This window comes from Bos grunniens, chromosome 21 (genome assembly GCF_055505025.1).
Source record: "Bos grunniens cultivar Pamir isolate PY7600 chromosome 21, Bosgru_T2T1.0, whole genome shotgun sequence".
Lineage (NCBI taxonomy): Eukaryota > Metazoa > Chordata > Mammalia > Artiodactyla > Bovidae > Bos > Bos grunniens.
In genome coordinates this window covers 45,467,010-45,480,063 of record NC_141185.1, presented here as the reverse complement: position 1 = coordinate 45,480,063, position 13,054 = coordinate 45,467,010, and the positions used below count along the sequence as shown (strand labels likewise).

Here is a 13,054-nt window from a genome sequence, read left to right as displayed (position 1 = left end):
CACTTTCCACATAACTGAGTGTCCTGCGTCCACGGCAGTCAATGAAATACCACGTGTCGTGCCTTCTTACATGACACGAAAGGATTTCCAGCTAGAGCAATACTGTTGAGTCGCCGACCCTTCTGTGCGCGTGATGGCTAAGCGCCCCCGTACCTCTCTCAGGTAGTGCGTCATGAACCCGTCGATGATCCCATCTTGTTCCAGTCCTATGATGAGGTTTACGACGCTGGTAAATCCGAACACAGCGTACACTAGAGCAGAGAAAGTAATAGTTCAGAAAGCCGCAGCTCATGGGGCAAAGCCTAAGAGCTTGGCGTCCACCAGTAATGATTTCTTTTTTACTTTTAATTTTATTTATTCGGCTGTGCTAGGTCTTAGCTGAGGCATGTGAGATTCTAGTTCCCCAGCCAGGGATTGAACCCCGGGACCCCTGAAGTGGGAACTCAGAGTGTTAGCCACTGGACCACTGGGGAAGTCCCCAGTAATGATTTCTTGTCATGTTTTCCAGAAGACTCTATAGATGCTGTCAACACGGACTCACAGAACGTACCTCCCGTGCACAAAGCTGGAGCCGCCCGCCAGTGTCATGAACCTGCAACAGGACACCCACTGGGAGGAGCGCATAACAAGGTCCCAGGGGATTCTACTAGGCTGCCTGACTCCCCTCCTCCACTTCCTACATGTGGCTGCCAAGGCCACATCTGCATTCCAGCTGGGCAGCAGGAACGAAACCATTCCCCTGTGGCCCAGGAAGCACAGAGGTGACCATTGACTCAAAAGAGATCATTCACATCAATGGTTACCAGGTGGCCCGACTCATAGTGTATCCAACGTGCTTGCCTTACCCCACACTGGAGATCCTACAGACAAACAGTGACTGATGTGAAAGTAACGGTTGTTTTAGGAAGGAAGGCTAGTGATTTTTAGAAAACTGGATGTGAGGTGGAACCATTGAATATTAAAGAGGGAAAGCCACAGCATCTTAGAGAATCTCACTAAGGCTGTGAGAAGCTCCTCAGTGGGCTGAAAACTACCAGCAACAACTACCAGCTGAAAACTACCAGCTAAGGAATAATACTTTTTAAACAGTGAGCGATCAAATTTACCATGTGGCGGTTTGTCAATAAAGCTCTCTGTTCAAATCATAACAAGTCAGCATCAAACTGTGTGATAGGCATGGATGGTAAAAAAATCTGCTGGTGGGACTTCCCTGGTGGTCCAGTGGTTAAGACTCTGTGCTCCCAATGCAGGAGCCATGGGTTCCATCTCTGGTCGAGGAACTAAGATCCCGCATGCTGCATGGCACACCCCAAAAGAAAGAAATTTTTTTAAAAAACTTTAATGGTGAACATAAAAACAGGTGTGAAACAAGAAAATGCCCAGGAAGGTGGGCAAGGTTAACTCACAGAGCAGGGAAGTCGGCCTTGCCCCAAGTCGGCAACCAGGAGTGCAGTGTCTACACTTTCCCCGGAAGAGCAGGAGGCCCACACGTGCCCTGCCTCCCCATGCCTCTGTGTAGGCCTTTGGTCCAGATCTCGCTGACAGTGATGAGCCATTAGGTGATCAGCCGTTGCGTGTCTCCCGGAAGAGGAAGCCTTCAGCGACTGATCATTCGGCTGTTGTACCGACAATCGCTGATGCCAACAGCAGGGTCAGGCTCTGGGTCACTGATGACAAGGATAGTCCCTGCCCTCCAGTCGGGGCTGCACTGACTGACATGAGGACAGAGGGCTGAGGGAGAGGAGGGTACTCAGCCCTGAGGAGCCTGGAGAAGCACGAGTGCAGCTGAGCGAGGGCTCCACGGAGCACGGAGGAAGGGGAAGGAAGCCGGCAGCAGGAGGCCAGTCTGCAAACGTGGGCAGAGGCCAGACCAGCGGCAGGGCGACTGGAGGCAGAAAGAGGACGTGGATTCAGACAGGCCCAGCTCATCGGCTGACTGGCTGTCAGGGCTTAGGTAAGTTTCATTTCTCTAAGCTTCAGAATTTTTTATATGCAAACTGGGAGAAATCTGGGTCATCAATGCTGTCTCATTAGCTGTAACCTTGACCCCATTTCTAAGCACCTCTGAGCCAGATTCTTCATGTGTGCAGGGAGGATATTGTTGTGAAAGAAAGAAAGTGAAAGTGTCAGTCGCTCAGTGTCTGACTCTTTGTGATCTCATGGACTGTATCTGCCAGGCTCCTCTGTCCATGGAATTCTCCAGGCCAGCATACTGGAGTAGATAGCCATTCCTTTCTCCAGAGGATCTTCCCGATCCAGGGATCAAACCCAGGTCTCCTGCATTGCAGGCAGATTCTTTACCATACGAGCCACTAGGAAAGCCCTGTTTGTTGTGAGGATTAACTAAAATGATACTGCTAATGTGCTCAGAGTCATACTAGGCACACCACAGGTGCTCAATCAGTGGTGTTTTCATTGAAGATACATGTGTATTTGCCAGCCAGTGGTTCAAGTACTTTACAAACAGTATCTTATGTAATGTTTGTACCAACCCTCCACAGCAAGTACTATTATTTTCCTCATTGTACAAATGTGCATACTGAGGCACCGGACAGCTAAGCTCAAAGCCAAATGGAAGGGGCTGCAAATAGCTGGCTGAAGGCTGAAAGCCACGAAGGAGCTGGTACAAGAGCCGGGGTCAGAGGTCAGAGCATGGCTCCAGGCAGAGGCGAGGAACAGAGGGGTGTCCTGCCTGGGTCCCAGCTGGGACAGGGTGGGGTCCACTGCTAGTCAGAGTCCTTCACTTAGAGGGAGGCAGGGCTGTGTCTTATGGAAATACTCTTGCACTTCGCATCACCTTACCAGTTGGCTCAGAGTATTCACAGCCACAATGGAAAACAGACAGAGGCTCACATGTTGTGCTCTGAGGTGGACACAAAGGGCCCCCTCCCACAGAGACATACCATAGAACAGTGGGTCCCGAGGGGGTTTTCTTTTGACCAGGACACGAGCCAGCAGGGCCACCAGGAGCAGGACAACAGCAGCAGCCCCTACAATCGTCCAGGAACTGCAATGACCAGAACAGGGAGGTGGTCACTTATCAATATAAACACACGGGTGCATGGAATTTCCTGGCTATTGAATGCATTCTCTCCCAGTGCAGCTTCTGCCTACAGCCCAGGCACTGTGGTGTTCAAGAAGTCTGTCCACAGAGCTTGGGCCCCTCTGGGCCACCTGTGACTTTCAGGGACCAGGACCAGAGCTACCAGGCCCTCACTCTCTGGTCATCCCACCCACCTGGGTGAATGACGTGTCTGAGTGCCCTCTACCACTGTCCGTCTGCCATTGTCCACCTGCTTCTCCAAGCCCCGTGCCTGATGTCCGACAGCCCTAACCACTGAATCTGCCTCCTTCCACAGGGCTGGCTGGAAACCTTCACACTGAGCTCCAGGGAGCATGCAGGAGTCACAACAATTACATCACCTTCTAAGGAAGAAGGGCCCCAGGCTGTGTGTATAATCAAAGGGACCAGAGGACCAGGCCAACCCAAGGGGAGAAGAGCTGGGGCTGGGCCCAAGGCCTGAATGAAGCCAGCACCCCCACACCCAGGAAGCCAAGGTGAGCTAGGCTGGGCATAGCCCTGGACTTCCTCCTGGGAAAAGGCATGGCCCAGGGGGACAGGGAACGAACAAAGCTGCTCCTCGACAGGACAGAACAAGGGCACAAGGCTTGCTGCAGTGAGCAGTCGAGGGACCGGGAAGCTGGTACCTACTCTGCCCCTGCCTGTGGGCCTTAGGAAAGTCATGTCATTGCATCATCTGTTTTTTAGTTAATTAAGACACATTGAGGGACTTCCCTGGTGGTTCAGTGGTTGGGACTTCGCTTTCCAATGCAAGGGGTGTTGGTTCAATCCCTGACTGGGGAGCTAAGATTCCCACATGCCTAGAGGCCAAACAATCAAAACATAAAACAGAAGCAATATTGTAACAAATTCAATAAAGTCTTTTAAAATGGTCCACATCAAAAAATCTTTAAAAGAAAACATATTAAGGAAAAATGCATTGCATATCCCTATAAGCCAGTCACTGTGGATGAAATAGAGAGACCCTTGTCTACACAGGAGGACCCATCTCAGTGGGCTAAGCTCTCTAACCCAGAGGTCACCTCCAGTCCTAAGAGGTATTTTCTCTCTCATACCTCCACACCAACAGGGCATCCAGTTCTAGACGAAGCACTGCCCAGCCCATTCCCAGGGCCTGCTTACACTAGGGCCTCCTCCGTAATCCTCAAGAACTGCTCTAGAACCACCCCTTAGCCAAGACCCTTCCACACCATCACAGAGGATGTCTGGATAACCTTTGCTGTATGTCCCCGGGACTTCTGGAATGTACCCTTCACAGCCCAACAACACCTACTAATAGCTGAAGGAAAAACTCATGCTGAAGTTCACTCCACACTCTACAGTTGGAATGGGTGCAGGCAGCAGTCAGAAATCTGCTCCTAATGTCAGAGAGGCAGTGACCCATCTGTGTGCAGGTAGATGAACCCCAAGGAGAGTGGCCCAGGCTGTATCCTGTGCACCTGGCCCCAGGCCCCACTTAAGAGTCAAGGAGTGGTTTCTGGGAATCAGCAGCACCCAGACTTTCAAATGCCACCTCAGACCTACAGATTCAGAATACTTCAGGTGTGGGGTATGGGAATAGGTTAATTTTTTCAAGATGCCTGGGTGAGTATGCACAGAAAGTCTGCCTGGGGACCTCTTTTAAGATTTTCAGGAACTGATGGATAAGTGAGGGAGGGAAGGAAAGGGAGAGAAAGAAAGGAAGGAGAAATGCATGGATGATGGATGAATGGATGTTTGGATGGATAGATGGATGGATGACATGATGGATAGTGGATGAATGGACAGATGAATGGATAGATGATGAATGATGGATGGATAGATGGATGGATGACAGATGATTGATGGTGGATGAATGGATGGATGACAGATGGATGGTTAGGTAATGGATAGTGGAAGATGAATGAATGGATTATGGATGGATGGATGGTGAATGATGGATGGATGGGTGGAGGAATGAAAAATGGATGTTTGGATGGATAGATGCATGCATGACAGATGATTGGTGGTGGATGGTGAATTAATGGATGGATGAAGAATGATAGATGAATGGATGACAGATGGATGGTTAGATAATGGATAGTGGATAGTGAATACATGGATTGTGGGTAGATGAATAGAAGGATGCATGGTGAATGGAGGACATAGTTCTATGATAAAAATGAAGACGACCATGTCGGTGTCCTCCTATTTCAGAGACTGAAATAGGAGGTTTCTAGTGCCACACATCAATGGATGCTCCAGGCTCCTCCTGTAGGATAAGCCAAAGGAGGAGACGATGAAAGAGGGAACTAATATGAGTCAGGAACACACTGCTGGGCAGAAGCATCCTGTGAACAGAGAAGAGGTTAAGGTGCTGTGTAGGCTGAAGGGTCAGGAAGATCCCCTGGAAAAGGGAATGGCTACCCATTGCAGTATTCTTGCCTGAGAATTCCTTGGACAGAGGCCCTGACAGGCTACAATCCATGGGGTCACAAAGAGTCGAACACTACTGAAGCAACTTAGCACACACGCATGTGTAGGCTAACAGAAGTTTTCATCACAGCCTGACTGTGGCAGGGGCCAGGAGACAACTCCCATCCCTGTTCCCATCAAGGACCCAGCTCACAGCCAGCACCATCACACAGCTGGTGCTCTTCTGGACTAGAGAACAGTATAAACTGCTTCATGGTGTCTGCTCCCACTCTCCACCTCTAGGGGAGGAGCAAAGGATGAAGAGTAACTGGGGCAACAGAGCATCTGCATCTCCCAGTGACAGCCAAGTGCAGGACCTGCTCAGAACAGGGAGAAATGGGTCCAGCAGGGACCTGGAGGTGGGGGGAGGGGTAAGGGCTGCCACTAATATGAGGGTGGAAAAGCTGTTAGTATTGTAATGTGTGTGTTTGGGGATGAGGCTAGGGAGCAAGGGGAGAGTTTCTGATGCCCTTACATGAATAGATGGCTACTGAAAGGGATCATGTGTGGGTGAGTATGAGTTGTGTATGTATGTGTGTCTATGAGATACAGAGAGAGAACTCAAGTCTTTTCCTGATGCCTCGACTTAAGTGGCTTTTTCTATTCTTCAGGCTTTTGTAAAAAGTCTGGTGGGAAAGAAGCTTCAGCTAATTCAGCTAATGCAAACTGAATGGGATGCCTGCTAGGCACAAGTCCCCCACCCCCACCCCTCTCCGCCCTGCACTGGGCAGGACAATGCTAAGGGGAGCCATGGCCTGAGAAGGTAAATTCTGACCACAGGGAAGTAACTCTTGTGGAAAAAGCACAACCAACCCAACAGGGGTTCAGAGGAGGGAGAGACGGAACAGAGACTCCCTTGCTTGGGGGGGAGTCTGGAAGAGGTGGAGGTGGCATTTTACTCCAGGTTATAAAGTCCCGGTGTGGCTTCAACCATCAGCGACAGGAAGGAAGGCGTCCCAGTCCCAGTGAACAGTGTGAGCAGCAGCAAGGAGGTGGGGGATTAAGGAGTATCCGGGGCTCAGAACCAGGTGGCGCTAGTGGTAAAGAACCCACCTGCCAACGCAATGAGACTCGGTTTGATCTCTGGGTCAGGAAGATCACCTGGAGGAGGGCACAGCAACCCACTGCAGTATTCTTGCCTGGAATATCCCATGGACAGAGGACCCTGGCTGGCTACAGTCCATGGGGTCTCAAAGAGTCAGACACAACTGAAGGGACTTAGCGCAGGGGCACAGAACAGTCCAGTGCGGCTGAAGCACCAGCACGGCTGACTGGGCTGGGCTGGAGGACTGAGGCAAACATGCACAGGGCAGTGGAGAAGGAAACTCCCTGGGAGGCTTTGCGAGAGAGGGCCAGGACCGCTGGTGGGGTGGGGGGAACAGGAAAGAGGAAACAGATGGTAGCCCAGCCTCAGGACTGATGGGGAAGGAGAGTGGGAGGGTGGGACGGAAGGAGTGGAGGAAGAAGAGGGAGGAGTCAAAGGCTACTGGGATTTTAATCTGCAGGACAGGAAGAATGGCTGGAACCAGTTTTTCAGAACCCCCACAGGGCTCAGCAATGTGCTCAACAACACACAGCAGCACACAGTTCAGGATGTGCCCAGTAAAGCAACCACCCCCTTCCCAGGAGCTGAGATCAAAATCTCAGAGTCACCCTCAGATCCTCTCCATGCCACATGATCCTTCCATAAGCTGCGTGACCCTCCCTCCCAAAGATCCCCTCCCCAAGCCGCGTCCCTCTCCCTACACTGCTCCCTGAGCCCCCACCTGGAAGGCTCTGTCCCTAGATCTTCCTGGAGCCATCTCCTGCAGCTCATGTCACCTCCTCCAAGAAGGCTTCCCTGATCCCCAGTCCCCCAGTCACTCTCTCAAATCGCCCCATTTTATGTGTTGATTCCTGTCTCAACAACAACCTCCCAGATCTCTTGTGGTTTCTTGATAGCTAGTTCCCCAGCACCTGGGACTGTGCCAAGCATACAGTGTGTCCTCAATAAATTTTTGTTGAGCTGCCCATAATGCCATTTCAGGAGGGCAGAGACCCCCATGCACTGTATTGACAGATCTGACATCCCCTGCCCAGAGATGCTTCTTCCAGGAGTCGTGCCCCAAGACTGGGTCAGACCAAAGGCAGTCACTACCCATGCCCAGAGAGCACCCCCGTAGATGGGTGCAGTCTGGATAAGGCCCTCAGCCCCCCGGAACGAGTGAGGAGGAAGTCACCGCCCCGTGGGCAGACACTTCTCCGCAGCTTGAAGGTCTGGAGAGGGGGTGCAGCACACACACTGATGCAATTTCCTTAGCACCAGCTGCTGTGGGAAACAGCGCAGGTTACTTCCTCCTCTCGGCTGAGAGCAGGAACATCGGCAGGCTCAGAGGCCTGGCGCCTTTCCCGCCGCTGGAGCAGGCCGGCGGCTGCCGGCTACTTGGCCAGAGAGCCCTCACAGGAGAGACAGGGCTTTGAACCAAGTCCATCTGCGGCCTCCTTCAGCCCCACCCATTTCTCTAGCACGGAACTGCCCTGCTGCTCGCCCGGCTCCCCATCCTATACTCCACAGGCGCCCTTATGGCATCCTGACAATAGGATGCAAATACAGGCCATTTGACAGACCGGAAAACTGAGGCCAGGCCTAGTGCCAAAGCCAGGCCTAGAACCCAGGCCTTTGCCTGTTCATTCCGCGCTATTTCTGCTAGTCATTCACAACAGTTTCTAAAATTAATATGAAATGAAAAGTATGTGTGTGTCCATACATGGAAACGTTCCTGTGAAATGCGAAAGGAACGAGGCGCGGCCGGGCTCCTAGCTGTTGGTGTGTGAACAGCCCCACCCCTGTCCCTGGGCTCTTCAAGGGCAGGGGCATTGCCTTAATGACCCCTGTAACCCTGGACACCTGGCTGGGATACCAGCAGCGCGATACCTGGAATGACACTCAGCACTCGACCCCAGAACTACGCCCGAGTGTCAAAGATGCCAGCCCGAGCGAAGACCCCAGCCCGCGGGACTCCGGGAGCCTCCCCTCCTCCGGCCGGCCGCGGGGAGCCCTGGCGGCCGGCGAGCCTCTGCCCTGCCCGGCGGTTCAGCCCCCTCCGAAAAGTTGCTAGGGCGCCCGCCGCGCCGACCCCCGCCGCTTGCGCGCGCCCACTCACTCGTGTTGGGCAGCCAGGTGGTTGAAGACGTAGGTGACTGGGATGGCCGAGAGGGACAGCACGAAGACCCCCGTGGCCGCCGAGGCACTCATCGCCGCTGCCGCGCCGCTCGCCCTTCACCGCATCCCGCGCGGGCGCCCCGCCCCAGCTTCCGGCTGCGCCCGCGCCCCTCGCGGGTGCCCTTCCAGGCGCCCCGCGCCGCGCCGCGCCCGCCCCGCCCGCGCGCCCCCCGTGCCGCGCCCTCAGCAGCGCCCCCTCTGCGCGCCCGCCCGCAGCCGCCCGGTGCGCAGGGCCGCGGCGCAATCCAGGGAGGCGCCCTGCCGTCCTCCCGCCCAGCGGCGCTGGGGCTCCACCGCGAGCGCGGGGCGGCGCCGAGCAGTGGCCAAAGCCCCCTGCCCGGGGACAGGTGTCCCCCGAGGCGCGCGCTCCGCGGGAAGGTGGCGGCCCGAGAGGCGGGCTCCGGGCGCCGCCGGGAGCTTGTCATCGACGACCCGGAGCGGTTCTGGGCCGAGCTGTGGGCCAGCGTAGGGTGGAGCCACACCCGGGGGTGTCGGAGCGGGAAGAGCCCGCGAGATCGTCCACGTGGGGAACCCTCGGGCCGGGATAGGAAGGGATAAATGATCCCGAAACCTTGGAACCTCTCCACCGGCACCCGGCAGCGAGTCCCATTTGAACCCCGAGTCTGAATCCAGGTTTAAACCCCGGCTACGCACTCGCTGGCTGTTGACCTTGATCAAGTAACTTAACCTCTGTCTTTCCCCTTCTCTACCAAACGGAGGTCACCCGCGTCAATGTGATTGTGGGATTCACGGAGTTAATGGACACAAAGTGCTTGCCCAGTACTTCTCAGTCCCCTGCTATCACCTGCAATGCCCATTTTTAAATTGGAACTGAGACTCGGAAGAATACGATGATTGAAGAGACTAGAAGGCCTATTTATTTTTATTCCAGGTCGCGTTCCTGGAAGCCGGCTTACCACCAGCCAGCGTGCACAACTGGCTTCCCCACAGACGCCCACTATAGAGAATACCTTGTGCCTAGTCTGCCCTGGCTGCTTGACTGTGTTAGGGAACGGCCTCAGAAAGCACCCCCTGGGACGGAGCCTGGATTCCTCTGCTACGGGAAATGGAAGTTAAGTGTGCTTCAGAGAACAGCTCAGGCAGCCAAGGGAGGCACCTGTACTTAGTGACCTTATAACAACCGCAGTGTGTGGAAGAGGCTCACTTTAAAGAGGAGAGAAGAGTGTGGCAAAGAGGCTTAGAGCCAGGGCCACTCAACTTTCCAAAAGCCAGCTCTCCCTATCCCCTCGTCCACTGCTTCTTGGAGGCCTTCTCAAACTCTGAGGTCATCGTGATAAAGCCTTGGCCCAAACTGTAACATATCCAGAGCTTCCCCAAGCGATGTCCTTACCTGTGACCTGGACATCACCATCTTCCACAATAACTCCTTTACCAGCTGTTTAGCCTCCTTCCTCCTCCCCAACACCAAATATCTCCTCCGAGACCCCTTCTTTCCTCCAGCCAGTCTCCCAGGCCAGCCCAGCCCCTCCATCACTACCCAAACCTCGCCGAATCAGTCTTGCCTTCTCTCTTGTACCGTGAACCCCTCTAGCTACCCTGGGTCCTCCCCCTGCATTCATGTATGAGTCAGTTTAGAAAGTGGTCCCTCGGTGACAGGCTACGACCTGGGACCCTCTGCTACTACAGTGCTTGCACCTGGACACACCTCTCTTCCAGCAACAAAATATAGGGAAACCGTATAGGACTAAAAATAACTGTGACCATGAGCAGTTGGAGCAAATTCTGGACCCAAAAGATACAAAGTCTGAAAAGCCCATCTGCCACTTTTGAAGAGCCTGGAACAAAAACAGGGTGTCAGGAGCAAAATAGGATACTATGCATGCCCCTTTCACATACACCACCTAAGGGGTGGGCAAAACACCCAAGCCGCAGCTCTGGCCCAAGCCATGGACATACTGCTACCCTTACCCATAGAAGAAACAAGCTCAGCCCCCATCTCAGGGATCAAGAAGGGGAACCCGTGTTTGTTTCCACTCCTCCTAGCTGCAGAGAGATCCCAGTGAATGTTTGGCCTCTTGTTGGTGTGTTGTTAGTCGCTCAGTCGTGTCTGACTCTTTGCAACCCTGTGGACTATAGCATGTCAGGCTCCTCTGTCCAAGGAATTCTCCAGGCAAGAATACTGGAGTGTCTGGCCTCTAGTCGATTTCTATTGAATAGGCAAGGCGAAGAACCCTGGTCGGTAAAACCTGGACCTGTGTGTCGTCTTCATTCGCCATCTTCTCTCTTTCCTTTCCCATCCGTGCTGGGTTTTAACGACTGTGTGGTAGTAGATCCCAAATGATCATTCCTAGCACTGACGTCTCCCCTCAGCACTGCCCTCTGGCCTTCCACAGGCACCTCATGCTCAACATGGCCAAACTGGAATTCCCCATCTGCCTCAAGTCCACTCCAGCCTTATCTCATCCAGTGGTGCCACCATTCACCTGGTCATCCAGAATCCTGGGAATCCACATCTGCTCTGCTGCTGCTGCTGCTGCTAAGTTGCTTCAGTCCTCTCTGACTCTGTGCGACCCCATGGACGGCAGCCCACCAGGCTCCACCATCCCTGGGATTCTCCAGGCAAGAACACTGGAGTGAGTTGCCATTTCCTTCTCCAATGCATGAAAGTGAAAAGTGAAAGTGAAGTCGTGTCCGACTCTTCGAGACCCCATGGATTGCAGCCCACCAGGCTCCTCCGTCCATGGGAGTTTCCAGGCAAGAGTACCAATCCCAAATATCCATACTTACCACAGTCCTCCTAATGTTACTTTCCAAATATCTCTCAAGTTTGTTTGCACCTCCCTACTCTCCAGTGTTCTTGCCTGGAGAATCCCAGGGACGGGGGAGCCTGGTGGGCTGCCATCTATGGGGTTGCACAGAGTCGGACACGACTGAAGTGATTTAGCATACATGCCATTGCTGTCGCATTGCAGGTCTCTACCATCATCCAGGTTCCAGCCTCCTGCCTCATCTCCCTCCTCTGTCCTCACCTGCTCTGAAAGACCGCCCTCCCACCCTCTTTGCTTTCTTCATAGTGCTTTATTTATGCCATCCAAAACCATCTTGTTTACACATCTGCCTCCTGTTCTGTGTCCCTCTCTCCATGATGATGTAAGCGCCCTGTGGTCAGGAACGTTATCTACTTTCTTTACTATTCTGTTCCCATCACTTGGACTAACAGCTGTCTGGAGCTAGTGCTCAAGAGATATTTGTTCACAGAATGAACATTCTGGAACATCATTTTCTGACAGAACTATAACACAAGCCACAAATGTAAACTTTACGTGTAGTTTTAAATTTTCTCATAGCCACATTAGAAAAGTAAAAGACAGAGGTGAAATTAGTTCTAATAACATATTTTATCTAACATGATACATCCAAAAAATTATTGTTTAAATGGTCATCAATGTAAAAACTATCAATGGGAAATTTTACATTTCTTTTTTTTAACAAGAACTTAAAAATTATGTATTTATTTATTTTTGGCTGCGTTGGATCTTTGTTTGGCTGCCTGTGGGCTTTCTCTAGTTACAGTACACGGGCTTCTCATTGCAATGGCTTCTCTTGTTGCAGAGCACAGGCTCTAGAGCTTGGGATCTGTAGTTGTGGTGCATAGGTTTAGTCGCCCTGCCACATGTGGGATCTTCTCAGACCAGAGACTGAACCAAACTTGCGCCCCCTGCATTGGCAGGGGGATTCTTAGCCAATGGGGCACCACTACATTCTTTTTTTAATACTAAGTCTTTGAAATTGTGTATGTATTTTGTACTTAGAATATATCTCATTTCAGGCTAGTCACATTTCAGGTGTTCAATAGTCACATGTGGCCAGTGTTTCTGTATTGAACTTCATAGCTCTAGACTTGTTCCTCCTATCAGATCAAGCTGACTTCAATTATGCTCTCTGTTTCTTTAAGAATAGATATGAAAAGGAGGTGGGAGGAGGGGTTCAGGATGGGGAACACGTATATACCCATGGCAGATTCATGTTGATGTATGGCAAAACCAATACAATATTGTAAAGTAATTAGCCTCCAATTAAAATAAAAAATTTATATTAAAAAAAGAATAGATATGAAAATTAAATCCCTAATAAACTTATTCAAGCATCTTTAGAGAGTCTACCATGTTTCCAGCATTATTGTAAGAAATGGTCACACAAAGATGAATTATAAATACATCTTGCCCAAGAAGACCATAGTCTAGTGTGAGAAAAGCACATGTAAACAAGTAGCACACAAAAGATTCATGTACAAATTGCTGTAGGCATCACCAGTCTCTCTAGAGGGGTTAAGAAGAGCTCCTAAAGCCTCTAAAGCTCTAAAGCCTCACCTCCTT

At 52.0% G+C, this 13,054-nt stretch overlaps 1 protein-coding gene and 1 long non-coding RNA gene across 7 annotated transcripts in view; one reads left to right on the top strand and one right to left on the bottom strand.

The window, feature by feature from the left end:
- The window catches only part of TM6SF1 (transmembrane 6 superfamily member 1), a 56,121-nt gene extending 47,333 nt beyond the window's left edge, over positions 1 to 8,788 (bottom strand). For 5 of the 6 annotated variants that reach the window (XR_015149977.1, XM_086364268.1, XM_086364272.1 and 2 more), the window contains exons 1-3: positions 8,659 to 8,788; positions 2,904 to 3,007; positions 154 to 251 (exon numbers count right to left, since the gene is read on the bottom strand). Coding sequence is in view for 5 of the 6 variants with exons in the window: in XM_086364268.1 (XP_086220394.1) it covers positions 154 to 251; positions 2,904 to 3,007; positions 8,659 to 8,750 (294 nt within the window). In the remaining variant the exon portion in view is untranslated. Of the gene's footprint in view, positions 1 to 153; positions 252 to 1,406; positions 1,886 to 2,903; positions 3,008 to 8,658 lie in introns of all 6 variants that reach the window. The other variant, XM_086364269.1, reaches the window with a different exon arrangement.
- On the top strand, positions 1,817 to 3,954 carry LOC147349565 (uncharacterized). The gene is made up of 2 exons (XR_015149978.1): positions 1,817 to 1,954; positions 3,360 to 3,954. It is a non-coding gene; the product is annotated as an uncharacterized LOC147349565 (long non-coding RNA).
- Positions 8,789 to 13,054: the final 4,266 nt, after the last annotated feature.